The 20,132-nt window shown below is 44.1% G+C and overlaps 1 protein-coding gene across 1 annotated transcript in view; it reads right to left on the reverse strand.

The window, feature by feature from the left end:
• Positions 1-20,132, reverse strand: part of PREX1 (phosphatidylinositol-3,4,5-trisphosphate dependent Rac exchange factor 1) — an 824,667-nt gene that overhangs the window by 345,737 nt on the left and 458,798 nt on the right. The window contains exon 10 of the mRNA XM_085619426.1: positions 17,576-17,725. Coding sequence (XP_085475552.1) covers positions 17,576-17,725 — 150 coding nt within the window. The remainder of the gene's footprint in view (positions 1-17,575; positions 17,726-20,132) is intronic.

The raw sequence follows: 20,132 nt of genomic DNA on the forward strand, positions 1-20,132 counted from the left end.
TAACCCATTATCAATCAATAGTGGTCGGGTTTCAACAACAAGATTTCCCCCAGATGGGTGGGCTTGGGCCTGATCGGGTTCCGATTGAGCTTTTAATTGTATAGAACAAGACTTCCTATCAAGGTCTGCTTCGATTTTCCCTAGTCGATTCTCAATTTTTTCTAATCTTTCTACAATTTCAAGAGTGTAAGAACGCAATATCAGTTCAAAAGTGTCCAAAAGATTACTAGTAATTTTAATGTTAGACCCATTATCTTTGGGACAATGTTCAGTGCTATGTTCCACCTCTATATGTGCAGAGGTCAGCGCTGGTATAGGAACAGTGTCTGATCCGGTCACGTCCTTAGTAATTACAGTGGATAGAACTTTAGAACTGGAGGGGGTTGCCTTCTTCCCAAAAGCGGTGTGGCTCATCCTTTGTTTTGTATGTTCCATCCCTTTGCGTCTCCTCTTAGCAGGTGGTGGAACTTGTTTTGCGGATTGTACAACTTTCTTAGATTTTTTTAACTTGTGAACAGTAGGTGACACTATTTTCGAAATTCCTGGAGAGCTGGGTAGATCAAGTGACGAGTTGATAATAACTATTCCTGTGGAAGGAGTACTGGGTGCTACACATTCTCTCAACAGGAGGGGAACACCTTCTGTACTTAGAGTATCGTCAACAAGGGCTGGTACAGGAATATAATCATTTACAGGAGTAGCTGTGGGATTAAGCTCAAGCAATGCCCTAGTTTTAATATTTTCAATAGAGCGTCTGCGCTCAAGTCTTCGCTCTGCTAAGGAAGACTCGCTTGTTCCTGCAAATGGAGTCTTGATAAGATAATTATCCAAAGTACCATTCATTACAGTTCCCAGTCTGTCAGCCATTGCAGAAAATGGACTCGGCACAGTTGTGGTCGTAATAGTAGCTGTATCGAGTACTCAAAATAGCCACAATAAAAAGTAAATACAACTTACGATGAGATGTATTCCTAGGTCTATCTGTCTGAACAGGGTGCTGTGCCTGGGCTGGTCTCGTCGGTTCACGGAGGGCCACAGAGGGCCCGCCCTTTGCCCGGGCTTAGCCCGGCGCCTGCCCGCGCGCGTCCCGCGTCGCGGGGGCGGGATTCAAATTTAAGCGCCTCGGTGCGCGCTGGCTGCGTAGGCGGACTTCCGCCGCTAAGGCTCCTGGGGGCTGTGGTCCTGCACTCTGCGGCCGCGGTGCGATGCAGTTGCGGCGGCGGCAGGAGGGCTCAGCGGGACACCAAGAGAAGCGCCGGGAGTCAGGAGGGCTCAGCGGGACACAGAGAGCATTTTGCAAGGTTCACCCGCTCTGCCGAGGCGGGATTCAAATTTAAGCGCCTCGGTGCGCGCTGGCTGCGTAGGCGGACTTCCGCCGCTAAGGCTCCTGGGGGCTGTGGTCCTGCACTCTGCGGCCGCGGTGCGATGCAGTTGCGGCGGCGGCAGGAGGGCTCAGCGGGACACCAAGAGAAGCGCCGGGAGTCAGGAGGGCTCAGCGGGACACAGAGAGCATTTTGCAAGGTTCACCCGCTCTGCCGAGGCGGGATTCAAATTTAAGCGCCTCGGTGCGCGCTGGCTGCGTAGGCGGACTTCCGCCGCTAAGGCTCCTGGGGGCTGTGGTCCTGCACTCTGCGGCCGCGGTGCGATGCAGTTGCGGCGGCGGCAGGAGGGCTCAGCGGGACACCAAGAGAAGCGCCGGGAGTCAGGAGGGCTCAGCGGGACACAGAGAGCATTTTGCAAGGTTCACCCACTCTGCCGAGGCGGGATTCAAATTTAAGCGCCTCGGTGCGCGCTGGCTGCGTAAGCGGACTTCCGCCGCTAAGGCTCCTGGGGGCTGTGGTCCTGCACTCTGCGGCCGCGGTGCGATGCAGTTGCGGCGGCGGCAGGAGGGCTCAGCGGGACACCAAGAGAAGCGCCGGGAGTCAGGAGGGCTCAGCGGGACACAGAGAGCATTTTGCAAGGTTCACCCGCTCTGCCGAGGCGGGATTCAAATTTAAGCGCCTCGGTGCGCGCTGGCTGCGTAGGCGGACTTCCGCCGCTAAGGCTCCTGGGGGCTGTGGTCCTGCACTCTGCGGCCGCGGTGCGATGCAGTTGCGGCGGCGGCAGGAGGGCTCAGCGGGACACCAAGAGAAGCGCCGGGAGTCAGGAGGGCTCAGCGGGACACAGAGAGCATTTTGCAAGGTTCACCCGCTCTGCCGAGGCGGGATTCAAATTTAAGCGCCTCGGTGCGCGCTGGCTGCGTAAGCGGACTTCCGCCACTAAGGCTCCTGGGGGCTGTGGTCCTGCACTCTGCGGCCGCGGTGCGATGCAGTTGCGGCGGCGGCAGGAGGGCTCAGCGGGACACCAAGAGAAGCGCCGGGAGTCAGGAGGGCTCAGCGGGACACAGAGAGCATTTTGCAAGGTTCACCCGCTCTGCCGAGGCGGGATTCAAATTTAAGCGCCTCGGTGCGCGCTGGCTGCGTAGGCGGACTTCCGCCGCTAAGGCTCCTGGGGGCTGTGGTCCTGCACTCTGCGGCCGCGGTGCGATGCAGTTGCGGCGGCGGCAGGAGGGCTCAGCGGGACACCAAGAGAAGCGCCGGGAGTCAGGAGGGCTCAGCGGGACACAGAGAGCATTTTGCAAGGTTCACCCCTAAATATCATTGTATTTTTCTGTGACTGACTGACCAGTGGGGCAACGCTCCTCCACCATTAGGGAGGAGCCACTCCTGTAAACACCTACTGGATGACCTGGTACTGCGGAGGGTGATCTCGTTCATACGTCATATAGTGCTCGGGTAAATATACGGCTAGGTAGGCTGTAACTGGTATGTACCACCCAAAAAACATTTAATGGAAGATCGAATTCCGCATTGTAGTTGCTTAAAAAATATCTTGCAAATGGGATGTATTTCTAAGGCACAGAGAACCTCAAGAGACAGCCAGACACCTGGGTATTTGGCTTCCTGTTTCAAAGAAAACACTTCGGACAGAAATAGCTGCTGTGACTGCAGACACAATTCATTTCAGCTTGTGAAGTTTAAGGTAGCCATGGGAAGCAATGAGGCGTGAGGGAATGAAGACAGCTTCATGCTGGATAGGTTCATCGCAACATGTGTTTAAGAGCTTATTTTCTGCACTGAACGAATAAAAACACAATTATTCATTCCGTGAGTCTGATGTCTGAGTACTTTTGGTGGGGCCTGCCTTCCGTCACCAGATTCCTTTCAAGAAAAATTTAAATAGCTACTTCTACTCAGACAGCCAAAGTTTATTTAAGATGTAACAGTAGCGAGAATGATTCACTTGCTCCAGAGGTATGAATCTACAGGAGAAGTGGCCTACTTTATTTAAGGCTGGGATGAGGGAATTTCCAACATTCTTTGAAATTAAATAATTCAAACCATCAAATATCAATAAATTTTTCCTTAAACATAGTGTAATTTACATGTGGAGTATTTTAAAATAGGGGTGAATTATATTTAATGCTTTCTTATTGCACAAGAAAGGCAACAATAACTGTAGAAAAACCTAAAAATAAGATTCTTATTACAGTACTGACTTTATCAGCAGTAAGAAAATAAAATGGGTATTTAACATCACTGCACCTGCTGCGAGAAAAAAGGAATCTGCCTGCAGGTTATTAAAACAAATTTTCAAGTGTCATTTCTTAAAATTCTGACTGGGCCATTTTAATTTTAGTCTCTGTAAACGGAAGCCAATGTTGCTATGGTAATGGTGTTTGGTAATGGTGATTGTATTTGAATAGCACTTACTAACCCTGACGAGGCATCGAAGCACACTACTCCAGAACCCAAAAGGATTAGTGGTGGATTAGTACAGAGAAATATGAGTTAATTTGAGTGGTGGACATGTTAGTCTGTTAGTTGGATTGGAAAGGATAATTGAGGGATAGAAAAGGGACGAGTCTAGAAAATTTTGTTTGGGAGATCATATAGTAAGAGCAGGTTTGGGATGAGTAAAAGGTAGCGATAGAGGAGGAAAGAGTCTCTAGAATGAGATTAGGAAGGTCATGGTAGTAATAGACGTTTGGGAGGAGTCAAAGGAGGGGTACATTAGAAAAGAATTTAGAAAGGGTTTTAAAAAGAGGTCTGGGTTGACCCAGGAGGCATAGAGGAGGAAACAGTCTACAAAGGGTTATTTTGGAGATGATAGAAGTGGAATGAGGTTTGGTATGAGTCAGAGTGGAGATAGACGATATTTTGAAAGAGGTATAGGGTGAGACAGAGTAGTACATTGGAGAGAGTGAAAGTATTTTTTTTCTTTTTTTGCATACAGGTTCGCCTTGTGTATAAGCAAAGGGGCAGCAGGACACAAGCGCTGGTAAAACCAGCATTAATTGGAGATGGCCATAGATCACACACATAACCCCACCACAGGACTGCAACATGCAGAATAATAAAACACAACTGCAGTGACAGCGCGGCACACATCCATAAGCACAGACTGCAAGGAAGATGCTGCAGGCTGCAACAACTGCACCACAGTCACGGACAAACAATACAACATGCAATGACTGGCAAACATAACATGGAGTAAGAGACACCCAACAAAAATATACAGCGGCAGATGTAGCCTTATGCCTCCTTTGACTAACACAACAATATGCTATATTTACGATACGAATAACTTTATTCCATGTAGAAAAACATCATAAAAGTATAAAACAAGTAAAAAAGACTCTTCAATAATTACACAATTTGTACAGTATAATGAACTAGTGGCCACTTTCCCCAATGTAGCCATACTATACATTCGATGAAAAATATGACATACATGATAAAAGTAATACAATGGACAGATTACAATACATTAAAACCCAGCCACATCAGCTGAAATAAAATGAGGTTAGCTCACAACAGACTTATTTATCGATTATTTCATTTTGATAAGCTTTTGTCTTATCCTCCATGCGTTTCCAAGAAACTTTGCTGTACCACAGATTACGCTGGAGATTAATGTCTCGTATGTAAAATACGTAGAGCCACCCTATAGGATGAACAACCCAGATTGATACAGACTGGTTTTAACCACCTTGACCTCACTTGGCTATATGCCCTACAGGCGAACATAAAGTGTGCAATGGATTCCGTGGGGGAAGCACAGCCGGGGCAGCCCATGTCGTTTTCCTTCTGGTCACTCCAGCCTCTTTGAAAATCGCGGAGAGGAAGTGTGCCGTACCTAAATTTTAGGTAAAGCACCCTGTCTCCCGGGAACTCAATGAGGTCCAAGAAGGGTTCCAATCTGGGGACAGGTTTAACATCTAGGAATCTCTCAGACAAAATACCGTTCTGATTCTTACTAACAGTAGCAGAAACCCAGTCCCAGTACATCTTTTTTACTAGATGTTTAGGCGGAGGCATCTGGCTCTCCCATGCCGAGTCCAAACCGATTGCACCCACCAGTTTTTTCAAATTGGACACCCAACCAATTTTATGGCCTGCACCCAGATGTAACAATTCGGTTAGGCCAGAGGCATAGTGGCTTAAATCAGAAGACTTCCCAAACCGGGTCCAGTATAGCAGGGGGCGCAGCCTTGCCACTTCATTTATAGGGTGTCTCCCAAGGTCGTAGCGGAGCGGAACTAGGGGGGTCGACAGAGGGAGCGAGACTAAATCTCTATATAATTTATTCTCAGATCTTACTAGCTCAGAGAGGTTTTCGAAACCCCACAGTTCCGCCCCATAAAGACACACAGGCAAGGCCTTGCCCTCGTATACTTTAATAGCTGGAGCTACGGGCCGGCTATAGGAAAGTCTCTGATGCCTGGCTATGGCTCCTGAAATCCGTTTATGACTTAACAGCATTTTTGTCAGATGGGGAGACCACTTCATTTTGTTATTCACCCTTACCCCTAGATAGTCAAATGCCTCCACAAGCTCCAAAGGGCAGTCATTCAGCTTGATGTTGTTCCTGAAGCTTTTTGATGGTGCCAGAGCCATTAACTTGGTTTTGGATGTATTAATTACCAGGCCTCTGGCTTCACAGAACTTGGTGAATCGATCAAGGAGTTTCTGCAAGCCCATGGGGCTTTTTGAGATCAGGAGGGTATCATCCGCAAAAAGTAAAGTCGGTGTTTTTTCCCCACACAGGGTTGGGGCATCGGCCATGTCCTCTCTCAAGTGGTCCGCCACCCCATTTATATAGAGAGAGAAGAGGGTCGGTGCCAATACACAACCCTGGCGAACCCCTCTCTGGACTGCTATTTTCTCAGTCAGCTGCCCCTGGCCACCCCACCTCACTCTAGCAAAATTATCTTCATGAAGGCGTTTAACAAGATTCAAGATCAGGGGAGGAATTCCAAGGTCCAGCAAAATCTGCCATAACTTGGAGCGGGGGACCAGGTCAAAAGCTGTTTTTAAATCAATAAATGCCAAGTACAGGCTACCCTTCTCGATGGTTACAGTTTTCCAGTAAATCAGGCAAAGTCTAAATACCTGGTCCATTGTTCCAACGCCACATCTAAACCCTGCCTGGAAATGGGACAACACACCCTCCTCATCAATCCATTCTTTCATCCTCATTAGGAGGACCCTGCCAACCACTTTTTGGGCGACATCAATTAAGCTAATCGGTCTGTAGTTGGCAGGGTCCTCTCTATCCCCCTTCTTAAAAAGATGGTCACCACCTCCGCCCCTTTCCAGGAATCTGGTACAGGGTGGCCATTCGCTATAAGATTTAAAGATCTACAAATAAATTGGGCCCAGAGATCTTTTTCATGGAGCATAAGGTCTCCTGGGAGACCATCAGGTCCGGCTGCTTTGCCGGGCACAATCAGAGCGATGGCTGCTTGTACCTCATTGAGCCCAAACTGCTCTCCCTCAAGTGGGGGTACAATTGGCTCTGGATCACTCCCTTGCTCCAATGGTGCGGGCCCTTCGCCACCCATGTACAGTTTCTGGAAATGGTCATACCATTCTCGCCCTGCTATGTGATTCGGCATTGGGTGAGCCCCCCTCCTCGTGCTGACATTGATGAGGTCCCAAAATAGAGTTGCGTCTTTCAACTGGGCGGCGGATTTAAGTTCTTTCCAGTGGGTTTCTTCCCAATGGACCTATAGTACGATTTCCTTGCGGTGGCAATATTTATCTGGACCTTGGTTTTTAAAGCTCTCGATAGGTCCTGCCTCCTTTTCCTGCAATCATCAGAGTACCATAGGTTTTCGGCCTTTGGGGAAAATTGCTTACGGCCCCCTTTATCTTTAGCCTGAAAAAACTCACCCACCTTATCCACAGTTAAAAGATCTATTTCTTTAAGCTTTGAGGAATGAGCAGGTACAGGGGGAGTATTGGGAACACCGTTGAGAATTGCAATACTGGCATCCATAATCTTCCTGATGCGGTCCAGAGACAATTCTCGTTCGGCAACCTTGGGCCATTTAAGGTGCCGATTACAGTTAGAAGGCACGATTTCCCTCATACAGGACCTCCTGGTGTTAACATACTCAGTTTGTGTAAGGTCTGAATTGCATAAAAATTGCATGGACAAGGGGTTGTGATCGCTTTCACATCTTGACATAACTTCCATGTCGATGAGATCGACCCATGACCCGACGTCCAGCAAGATATAGTCGATGCGCGAAGGCACCCTGGTTCTAGTAAAAGTGGGGGCTCCCATGGGATCTGATTTTGTTCTACCATTGGTTGCCCTCAAATTATGCTCTAAAATCAGAGCATTGATTTGGATGACTCTTCGGGACCACTTCTTTATTGGAGGGAGGCTAAGGCGGGGAATTTCCCACTTAGTATCTAAATCCCCAGTGCCCTGGACATCCTCATTACAAAGGGGCTCAAAAGTGCAATTAAAGTCTCCTGCGACAATGATGCCCGTTGCAGAAGTGATGGCCGTGAGCTCAGAGTCCAGGAACGATATAATGGGGCTTACTTGGACTCCCGGGGTCCCTCTGGCATAGATGTTAAAAATTTCTAAGCCTCCTTTAAGATCTGACCCACCTATAGAGATACGGAGAATGTCCTGAGAGGGGGTTACATGGTTTTTAACTAACCAATTCAAGTGGATATTAACCCAGACAAGGAGCCCCCTGATGGCCTACCTCTGGGTGAGCTAATCGCTGGGATATAGAAGGTGGAATAGCCCGACCTATAAAGGGGAGCTAGGCTCCATGTCTCCTGGAATATTTATAAGTACAGTAAAGCTAGAATTCAGTGCACAATTATTGCTAATCTAAGGCTGTTGTAAATTAATCACATTTGCACTACGTCAATATTGGTCGAATAATTGATATAATTTAAAACGAAGTGCTCCTCACCTTGATTTATTTTTATTTACTAACAGAGAGGAACTTTCAAAGCTCATTTAACCAAAGACACCATTCAAATAGCATTAGTTTCAAATGCAGAGTGAGGGTTTGGGCATGATATTCAAAGCAGATTTAAACTTCAGTCAGTGCATTGCTGCCAGACTCGCACACTGGCAGCACTGCACATTGTTCTCCTGGTCTTCGATATTCCTTAGACTGCAACCTGCTACAGTCCTGTACATTTGCCCAAACGGTGGCATGCAGTAATCCACAGATTTGGTCAACACACAATGATGAATTCATGCTCACTACTGTTTAGTTTTCACGGTGCACCATAAGTCACACATTTTCTTGGTTCCTACAGCGTTGCAAAAATGCACATTTTTAACCACTTATTTTTAACCCTAGGTCTCTTCTAATACATAACTCCCACTACAAGTGGCCTACCCGGGAGGGAGGCCTGTCACTAGGACCGAAGCCTGCAACATGCACATTTCTGCAGCTTGGGCATTAAACACTATGATCTATCTATGATTGCAGCCTGTGATGGAGGTGTGAAACATACAGATCAACAGTATGTGCATTAACACACTGAGCTTTGTGAATTGGTTTTAGGACCGGTGACCTCCAGCCTACACATAAATGGCTGCAGTCAGTATATTAACCACTGAACTATTTCACCAGGGTTGGTGTCGGAGGGTGGTAGATTACACACACTGCTCTGCACACTACTCTACATTAGGTGCATCACCCCCTACTTGTATCTCACTCCTATTTTACCTGTAACACTCAAGGCTTCTGTATTTTATCTGCTTTCTTTTTATTTTCATTACTTTCACTTTTCTCTCCTTTTCTGCCCTTTGTTTCAATCCACTTCTTTTTTTCTATAGCCACTCCTTTCACATTTCCCCTTGGTAGCTATCTTTTGTTGAGTTCCCTCATTCTTCCCCTTGAACTGTGATATCTTCTTTTTCACTCATTTAGCATTGTCCACTATGTTCCACATTAGTTCTTCTTCACATCCCACTCGGTATGTTGTTTTGCTCTGTTATTTCTCTTCGTTATTCTCTCCTTTTCTCCCCCTCTTTTTTACTCAACTCATTTCCTTGTTTTTTTCTTTTTATGTTTGCACTTCTATTTGTCTTTTTAACTGCCTGCTCTTTCACTTTTTTCTTTCATCCTTGCTCCTGTTTGAGCCCCTCTTACATTTTTATTTTGGGCACAGGTTCAGTGGCAAGAGCAGCCGAATGACCTTCACAAATGGAGCAGCTGATTGTGAGGTGGTGGTGAAAGGGCTCCCTTTACAAATTCAATGAACACTTTTGTTAGCAAATGGCTGCTGATTAGACGTCCCAAAGCTCTGCCCTTTCTGTAGATGCGAAGGGTGAGTAGGGGTAGTGTTGCAGTTGAAGGGGACTCTTTAGGTGAGGCCAAGCATTTGTCTACCTTAATCACACTTCAGTGCAGAGCCCTCACACCTCTTTGTGCCTCCGCTGCGGGTGCTCCAGGCCGGAGACAGCCCTACTGTGACGGACATCACGACACAAAGGCCATGTCTGGAACGCAGCCTGGAAGACATTTGCAATGTAAACCTATTCAAATGTACCTTTCCTTATCAGGAAAGGTAGCTGCAGCAAGCCTTGTGTTTTTGCGGATATGGGTAATTTTAAAGGCAGGATTACAGTGTACAAAAACTGCCCTTGCAGAGATAAATGGTTCCAAAGTAAGTCAATCAGAGGATCTGTTATGTGATGAATCTGTTATTTTTGTGGGACCCGCTTCTGCTTACAGGAGGCTATAAAAAGGAACAACTTCAAGAGGTCATTCTGCAGTGGTGCACACATTACTGCAAATTGCCTATTCTGAAGGCAAATGTACAAGTTTAAGGAAAGACTATTCTAATGGCTTACCAGCACCCAATAGAAATGACTAACACATGTCCCTACTCTGATTGGGTGAAAGGTGGCGAATAACAATGTATAAAGACAAGCAATCGCATAGGCCACTTTCTCAATCAATGCAGATAGGTTCCTACTGATACGACAGTCATGGGAAACCCGCACCTGCCTGGTCCACATTTTGAGATCCATAGAAGAAAGGACTACCCAAACATATGCAGTTGTGTGTAGGCAAGGAAAAAATCCACCCGTGTTACTAGTTTATTTTTGGAGCAGATGTGACATATTTTCACATAACTCGAGAGAAGATGAAGCTTTGTGTGAGCACGTATTACAAGTAATAAAATACTCCCTGTAGTTTGTAAAAAGGATTTCCATGACCTTACATAGTAACTCTGCCTGTGGCCTCATTTTTTTTAAATATTGTTATGAAAGTCCTTGGTTCTTGAAAACCTCATTATTTTGCACAGTGCAGGATCATTTAGTCCCTTTATAGTTTCCTTAGTCTGGTTTTTTAGACATATGAAGATATATACATTTAGAGGTGCATTTTTGTGGTTTACTACATTTACTTTTTTCATGTAATAAAAGACACTTTTCTAAGACTAAATAGTTCTGCCTAGAAAATATATTTTTGAGGGAATCCAACTCGGATCAAAGGTCCCAAATGCTAGAACATGGACTTCTTCAAGGAAAGTAAAGGAAAACACAGTAGTACATGTACTTATGCCTTCCCTACCTTGGCCCTCACAATGTGGCACCACACCTCTCTTAGTAGACTTTTGATGCAAGATTCAGCCAGACCAGTGTCTTCTAGAGCCTGGATTGAGAGCTGAAAAAATCCCTAGAAAATACCTACTAGGGAAGACTATTTTATACTGGGGGAAGTCGTTTTTTTTATTTCTTCTGTGATGTATTGTCCATTGATCCACACTTTAAAACACAAGTCATACCAGAAAGAATAAGGGTACTGGGGAACTGCTCATTAGACAAGCCCCGCAGAGACAAACTCTGGAACACAAACCCGCAGTGCAGTACTTACTAGATCTGAAGGAATAACTGGATTAGCATCAATAAGAGAACAGTATACCCTCTGACACTACATAATGCAAATTGCTTGGGGAAAGTGATTAATTCTTGCATAAGTAATCCATTCTTTCCTCACTCCCCTTAAAGACACCCTTGCCTCTATGACTGACGCGTACACGAACGTGCTCCTACTGTTACATGCTCATTGCGGCTACCTACCTAACCTTGTAAGAACTTTGATAGTGTATCTGTTCTGTTTGTTTTGTAAAATGTTGTATACACACGCTGCTTTCCTTGTAAAGCACTCTGACACCCTACCCTGGGTCTTGTCCGCGCCATAGAAAACTCAAAAAATAAATTACAAAAATAAAAATAAACTAAATCAGTACTGCCAGCAAGGAGAGAATTTATGGCACAGAGAGGGAACAAAATAAGGAATATCAATCTTTCTTCCCAAAACACTGCTAATCACACCTGCATCCCGAGCCATCCTCTGTCAGGAGGAGAGCTCCTCTTCAACAATTGCCTCAGACGTTGTTGAAATGTAAAAACCAAGACTCCCAGCTGGGACACTACAAAACACTTATCCTTAACCATGGACGTCATCAGGGGTCACGGCTGCGGCAACTGCCTTGCTTGCCTCTTGCTACCCCTGGCATTGCTTTTGCGACCCCTGGCATCAGAGGTGGGAAAATCAGTGCCTGGAACACAGGGGCAGCTCGTCCTGATGGACGCTGGTTGGAGCTCCACCTGCCTGGTTTCTGTCAATTTTTTTTATTATACAAATTGCGAATAATCATCATCATAATCATTTAAGCTTTATTTCGACTGCTCAAGTCATGAAAGCTACAAAAAACATACGCAAAAAAACACAGTTAAAAATATAAAAGAAAAAGAATTCGAACAGGGCATCCCACAGTAGACATGCGGAAACTTCGTATCACAAGATTATTGTTTCGGCAGCAAATTGCCAGCATGGCTAAAACATGTTAGACCAGTATGTAAAAATGACATAAGGTGCTCGGTTCAACTAGCCGCAACAATTAGAATTGAAAACAGGCCCATGTATCAGCCGGCAAATGAATACCATGTCTGTTTGACAGCAACCAATTAAGAATTATACATCATAAAATCTTTCATACATTTAGAAATAGAATTAATTGTTTAAAAGCTAGTTAAAATGTAAAAAACTAATAAAAGATAATAAGAGCATCTAAAAGAGGATGTCACAGGTTTGACCTTAGGGTCCTCCCCTAGCAATCAGGTTGTGCAATCAATCTGCAATAAAGTGCTTGTGCAACAACTAGTGCAAATGAGGGTAACCTAAATTTAGTCACTGGGACCAGAGAAACAACTCAGACTAAGGGTCAACCTGGCCATTGCTGAGGTGCTCTTGTGAGTGCCTTCCTTCTAATGCCCCACACGTGGGGTAAAAACGTAGCCGTAGCGCAGGCAAAGAGGGGCCTGGTGTCCGACTTCAATATGTGCAGTGCATCCCAGTGGTTCCATGTGCCTAGTTGTCGGCAGACCGGTTTGAGCCACTTGACCCTGAGCAGTGCATAAGCAGGGTATGCAAACAGGACATGGGCTAAAGGACTCCACCGGGGCATTGCAACCAGGGCAATTGCTTGGACTTGGAGAGTTAGGGTGCCACTTAGCTGTAACCTCGCCCACAGGGGGGGGGGTACCAAATCTAAACTGAATATATAACATCCTGTCCTGGGGGATCTGGATTGTATCTGGGTAAGGTTCCAGCAATCTAACCTGTTTGTGGAGCAGGAATTCCTCAGTGAGTTTCCTCTGATTAGGCTTGATAGACTTGCGTTGCTCCACCCAATAATATTGCTTCAGGACCTCTTTTTGAAGTAGGGTGGGGTCTGGCTTGTCCCAAAGACCCTGGAGCCCGACATCTGACACCAATTTCCTGACGTTTCTAATCCACCCTACCTTATTGCATGTGTCAAGACGGATGACCTCTTCCAGGGCTTCCGCTAAGGGCAATAGCTCCGGTGTCCTAATAATAATTGCCCAATAAAGCAGCAGGCGGAGCTTCGCTCCTTAGCTAATAGTGCATATGCCCATATCGAGCATTAAGGGTGAATAATATTATTCTCCATTAGTGTAATAACAAAAATGGAGTAAATTAGCTGGAATATGACCCTATCTGGAAGCTAAATTAAGTAAAAAATGCTGCTAAATGTATGTTGTATGCATGCTTGCTGGTGAGAATGTGTTGACGTGTACAAGAGTGTGGGAATGTGTTAGTATGCGTAAGCATGTGTTTGAGAGTCAAAGTAAAGGTCAAATGGCATGCGATGTCACATACGCTACCCCTGGCATTTTGGTGAATTTGATGTCCATGTCCTAATCCCCTCTCCTATGAATTGAATATCCATATAAGGAACCACATGGACGTTTTTCATGCAGTTAAAAGCTGTTGGACTGCAGGATGTGGCAGACCTTTGTTATGGCCCTTCTGGATTCTTATAGGAAGCAGAGTAACCATCCAATTCCCTCGTACAGGTAAAGTGTGAACCTGGGCCTTTACTGAGAAAACACTGTGCATTCTCAACCCAGCAGTTTTATACTGATGATTTCAAATATAGCCCCCATGCATAAGTGGCTGGCAATGTGTTTCCCTATACTAGATGCACCCAACACAATATGCAGCTGTGACTGCACGGCAAATGTCAAAAACAAGTGTCCTCCCACTATCCCCTTTATATCGTGACTGATATCCAAATGAAAGGTGATCAACTAACCTCCTGTGAAACAACAAATGCACCAGTAAAGCAAAAGGCAATTTCTGTGGGACCACCGTCAGGCCATTGTGTGGCTGGGCAGCAATGGAACACTGGCCTCTATGCCATATGACCCAGCAGTGGGGAAATTCAAAGGGACTCTAAACACTGCCAGTTTCAAGGACATGCCACCCCTCCTCTCCGAACATACATTTTGAAATCATGAGGAGCCTTGCGGCCGATTTGAATCCACAGAACAAAATAATAAACTACGCAAGTACTGCAGATCCTGGAAGCATAAGCAGGATGCCTGAGAGAGGTGCAGGGGCGTGGAAGGCAGCACCGAGTGGGATATCTCTATGCTCTATTGTATGAATTCCCTCTAAGTGGTTCCTTGACATATTGGACCTGCTTCAATCCGTGAAGGCATGCTCCGGTTCACGAGAAAAGCTGAAACGTGTCAGTGAGAAGATGATCGCAGCAGTCTTGCCAACCAGCAGCTGGCAGAACACCTTACCCCAGTGATAAAGCCTCTGGCTTCCACATCGCCACCCCCACCTTGCGCCGGGCCAAGGCATATCATTTTTTTAAATGTTTAGTGGACTTGCGGAGAAGACAGTGGAGATTATGTCATCAAAAGATACATACAAAACTAACAGTGTAGTAGCGCATGCAACCACTTGAAATTGCGGCCCGTTTGAGCTAGCAATAGGATGTAACTGGTGTCGGCATCAGGAAAGGAGGCTATTGGGGTGCCTGTCTCAGAAGATGAGAACACTACAAGCTTTTGTAAGTATCAGGATGAGGAAGAATTTGAGATGGTGAAGTTCCAGTAGATGGATTTTAATGTAATCAGTAGAGCCTAACAGGCTTCTGTAAGTCATTCATATTCGACCGCACATATACAAGCCCCCAATAATTATCTCTCATCTCTGTGCCTTAGGTTAACTGGCTGGTGCAGTTATCAAAGTCTATGTGCGTGTACAACACAGGGTACTCATATTGCTTATTGTGCCCTATGTGCACCACATGACAAAACGCTTAGCCTCTTGGGATTTGTAGTTTTATAACTATTCTTTGCTGCTGAGATTGGTTTGAGAATAAATCTCATGTAAAGGTTGGTTATGAAATCTCAATTTGACAGCCTGCTCTAAAAACATCCGTGATGTTGCCTGCATTGAGATTTAAGTTTAATTGTTGGGCTTACACTCAATAGCCTTATTTTTTGGAGCTGTACTTAGCAAATAGAATTCTAACTGATGCAAGAACTTTTATGGCATGCTGTTAAATTCTAGTTTTCTGCATTTTTTTTATCATTCTCCCTAGAGATTGCAATAATAATGTACAAATTAAACATAGGTTACGCAACAGCTATCAGGGATAATAACTGAAAACGAATTATATAATGTATCCACATCTCTTTGTGGACAGTAAACTGGGAAAGGGATTTTTTGTCAGCTGTTCTCATTTTAAAACAGTCTATGCATGCATCTTTCTAAATTTTTCCAAAGGCACAATACTATCTATCAGAGAAATGGCCCACTATCTCAAATCTATAGAAACTTTCTCAAACCAAAAAAAAACAGGTACCTTGACGTGAACATTTTAACACATTCACCTCCATCAGAAATGCCTTCATGACATATCTTGAGCTCGCCTAGGAATCCAGGTAAACATGCCTGACCAGGATAAGACATTTCATCCCCCTAACGCCATCTGACAACCAATTTTCTTTTCACAGGTTGTAATGAAACTTGGCTTAACTACCTTGAGTGTATATTATCAAATGCCTCAAAGATATGAAAGAAAATGACACGCTGGGAGTTTCAATTATCGACCAGCCAGCGGCTTGATCAAAAACAGAATAGAGGATTTTTCATTAAAGTATCTGACAAGGGCTGAGTCACTGATCAGCAGATCTGGGACTCACAAAATCTTGCAATCTGACCGCTACAGATACCAAAGAACCGTAATCATAACATTGTGCAAGTCATTTCTGCGGATTAATATTGGCGCGATGTGTGGCACCATAAACAGCTGGGCCTGATACATCGGGTAGCATTACAATGGAGAAGTTCTAAAAGTTGCAGAGTATGACCACGCCCATAGGCACATCGGATATAAAGCACTGCGTGGACCTCGGCCTGCTCCCACGCCCACATGCTGAGACTTTGCCCTCAAAACCAAAGCACTGCTGAATGTCAGTCAAAGATGGTCACCCTCAGTATAGCTGCTGTAATTTAACTACATATGTTAATGCAATAGGATTTTGTTGTCAAGAACTTTTTGGTGTAGAAATCCCACATTTTGGTTGCATTCACTGAATAATACAAACATTTCAAATTAACAAGTAGACTATAAAGATGGATACTTATATAGACTATTAATTAAATTTATTACAACTTATATAAAAATTTCAGGATGCTGTAGATTACTTGTTAGAAGCATTAATGAAGTTGGGCCATAGAGAATTCACACCATTATCTTTTGGACTAAAGAAAAAGATTGAAAACAGACGATAAAAATGTTCACAAAGTTTTGAGATCACCTTTAGAGATAATAGATATGTGCTCACAACGCTCACAGGGACGGGAGGAGGGTTGGGATAGACATTCCTGTTTGACCACTCCTCCTTTCCCATGGCCATATCAAAGTCATTACAGAACTGGCATATCTATAGTTGAGAAAAGCCCAGACTGAAAACAAAATCGTTTCCCAATTTAAAAGTGAACATCCTTTCATGCTTTCAACAGGGATATCTCCCCATCTTTAGAAGTAAGAGATGCTGCAGATTCCAAGACATGTCTAGCATTTGAGATCATGAATAAAGATCAGAGGCCTTCTTCATCCCCAGTGTCTTATGCTTCTCTAAAGACAAACCAATAGCTGAGCAGTATTGACAGTAAACAACATCCCTCAGTGATCCAAAGTCAGTGCTTGATAACCAATCAAAAGCTGTGTCTTCTATGGTAAAGTTGCTCAGGGACCTTGTAAACATGTATCCAGTTGGGTCTTCTCTCAATGCAAATACAGGACAGGTGGTCAAAGAAGAAAAATAGAATATAACAATTGCATGAAACAAAGGCTTCTCAATCTATTAGGAGTGGCTGGTATCCAGCATCAATAATGTCAGAGCATCTTGAATCAGACAGAGGCATGCAGTTGGCATAGTTGATCCAGCCATGGGATTGAAGATTCTCTTTAAAGAGAGGGGAAATCAAACAAGGAAAGTGTGCCAATAAAACTGTCAAAGAAAAAACAGACATACAGTAAACAAAATATAGATGCAAAAAAGTTGGGCCTGGTGTAACACTACAAGCCACCCCGCAAAAGCAGCACAGGGATGTAATAGCAATTGCATGCAATTATCAAGATGTGATGTCGGCTATCAAAATTCTTAGCACAATATGAACGTTGACAAGGAAAATCAACAAATTCTGAAATTCACATTCCGCTTCTTCTTCTAGACTGTTTTGGTTAACCTATAGTAACTGAAATCTCTCTAGGCAAAATTAGGGTAAATTATTGTAATGTGGTTACCAAAGGACACGTTGTGCAAGACATGGAGAGAAACAAAATCTGATCTAATGTTTTTTAGACAACCATTTATATATTTGTCATTCAATTGCCAGAGCTAAAAACTAACTTACTCTCCCTTTGCTCTCGTTCCTTCAAAACAGCGTCCAACCATTTTTGTTTCTCCTCCGCTGTCTTGGCCATGCAGACAAACCATTTGTTTTTGGCAGTGTTGTGGATCTTCCAGCCATTGGTCACGGTGTAGCCGTTGCTGTGGTAATCCGCTACAAGACAGAAGCCGCAGAACATGCAATTAGCGGGGCTCCTCATTATGCAATGAATGCTGAACACAGCACGGCACATGGATCTCAGAGTTTTAAATTGAAAAGATCAGATTATAGCAGGAACCAGAGACCATCTAAACTTAATCAAAAAATGTCTGCGCTAAAGGCATTTTTCTCTCAGAGGAGAGAAGCACAAAGCATATGTAGTCAATATCCATTTCTAAATGCGCAGATGCAAAACATTAATTAATAGGCTGTTAATGATCACACTAGGGTTTTTTCATATCCAAGAAAAGACTGTCATTCTAGGATGTCTGAGGCTCCCAAAGTCATTTTCAGAGTCTCCAACATGTACTGTTGTGCATTTTGTTTTATTCATTACTGTTTATTCCTCTATGTTCTGTAAATAAAGAGTGCATCTCTCTTGCTTTGACTTTTCCTTAACATAAAACACACTGGCAGTATCAGGGGTATTTTGATGATCATGTAGACCTTTTTACAGTGCAACAAGGGAATATGATCAATAATGCGATGCATACTGATGTGCGGCTGAACATTTGTTAAATGTTTTACCTTCTTCGAATTCCATCTCATCAATAACACTGGATTTGGGAATATTTATCAGAGAAAAAACTGCATCTGCACTGGCTCCCTATCAAACAGAGAGCCAGGTTTAAAGGCCTTTGCATTGCCCACAAAGCCATTCACGGCTGGGCCCCAGTTTATATCAAGGAGCGCCTCAAAAATTATGTGCCAGGACATACCCTTCGCTGTCCGAAGCAGGCCTCACCTCACAAGCTCTACAGACAGAATCTAAAAGTTGGTTATTCATTAAGATTTACATTGCAAATCTATATTTTCGTTTTTTTATTAAAGAAATGAGGCTCATCTGAGAGATCTTTAAACACCGATTAAACAAAGCACAATAAGAGATGAACAATAATTAGGTAGGTGGACTAATTGAGGAGTAAAAGCAGTCACAAGCTATTGGCCTAGCTAGAATACACAACAAAGTATTAAAGCTAAGAATGTAAGGTTATTGTGTGGAAGAGTGACAACTAGTTCCATAATCTAATCTGAGTTTCAGGAAAGGTGATTCTAATCTTTCAGATACTTACAAACTCTTTGTTGCTCCATATTTCTTAATTCCTTCATTTACCTAGAAAGGGCCTAAACCAAATCAAAGTAGCAGTTTCCACAGGGAGAGCTGTTCTCTGTGGTCTTGATTAGGTTTCTTAAACCTAAATATTCTATGAAGCGGATGTTTTGTGTTAGGGAGCAGCCATATAAACACTTTCTCCAAAGCTAGCTGTTTAGGCTATCATTGCCATCCTTAGATTTTTGCGGCTTCTGTTTTGGCAAACCCAAAGCAAAGCATCTAGAAATTTGCATCGAAAAGGGCACATAAAAAGGCCAAACCTGTTTGCCAACCAGGTTTCTGTAGATCATAACCTACTATGGAACAAATGAATACAAATATTTTTTACATTTCTAATCAGTGACCTCAGTGCGATATCCCATCCTTGACTGATCACAAGACTTTCTGTAATTTGCTGTAGAATATGATTGATATCCCAAACTTTTGGCACATCCAGTAGTTCTGGCTTACTTTTTTAGTCCTGACTAAAACATTTTTTTAAAACCTATAGCAGTGAAAAACCAAAGCCAGCTGTTTTCTGTGTACATTACATCTCTGAGATAATAAATGTAACGTGGTGATGCAGTGTGATTTTTAGCATGTAAAACAGATCCACATGTATGGCAATGCAAAAGCACCGTAGGATGCACCCTGATGAATCAAACAGCCATGGCTGGGACCGAAGCACACAGTGTCTATAGTAAAGAATTGATAACAATATGTATTAAGGCAACTGCACTGTCAAGCCAGACCTAATAACGGCATGCATTGGACAGACGTAATAGAGTTGAGCCTTTGATAATAGAGCACTACACCAACACTTGGACCCACATAAACCATCCAGCAGATGTCAGATTTACTTGGTGGGTAGTTAAAGTGAAAGGCTGGATAAAGGCTCGTCGTCGCCCTACTGCTTTATTCATTTTACTAGGAATCACTTTTCACACTTAGAGCCTTAACTGTGGAGTCTGTATAGTCAGGAGGACATCTGTCAACGGGCTGAATTTGATGGTAAAGGAAGATCACGGATGATTACATACCTGCCAACTCACACTTAAAACTTGCACTTCTATTGTTTTTAACTTTGCTCAGCCATCCCACACACTCACCGCAACAGCCGATTAGGTGCTGACCGGGGGCGGGGAGGGGGGGGGGGGGGTGGGGGGGGGGGGGAGACTCGGCTGCATTGGAAGACTGTTGTTCTACGGGCCGCCATCTTGGGGGTAACTACAGCTTGCGGGCTAGTTGTTTTGTCCTGACAGAATAAAT

This window comes from Triturus cristatus, chromosome 7 (assembly GCF_964204655.1).
Source record: "Triturus cristatus chromosome 7, aTriCri1.1, whole genome shotgun sequence".
Classification (NCBI taxonomy): Eukaryota; Metazoa; Chordata; class Amphibia; order Caudata; family Salamandridae; genus Triturus; species Triturus cristatus.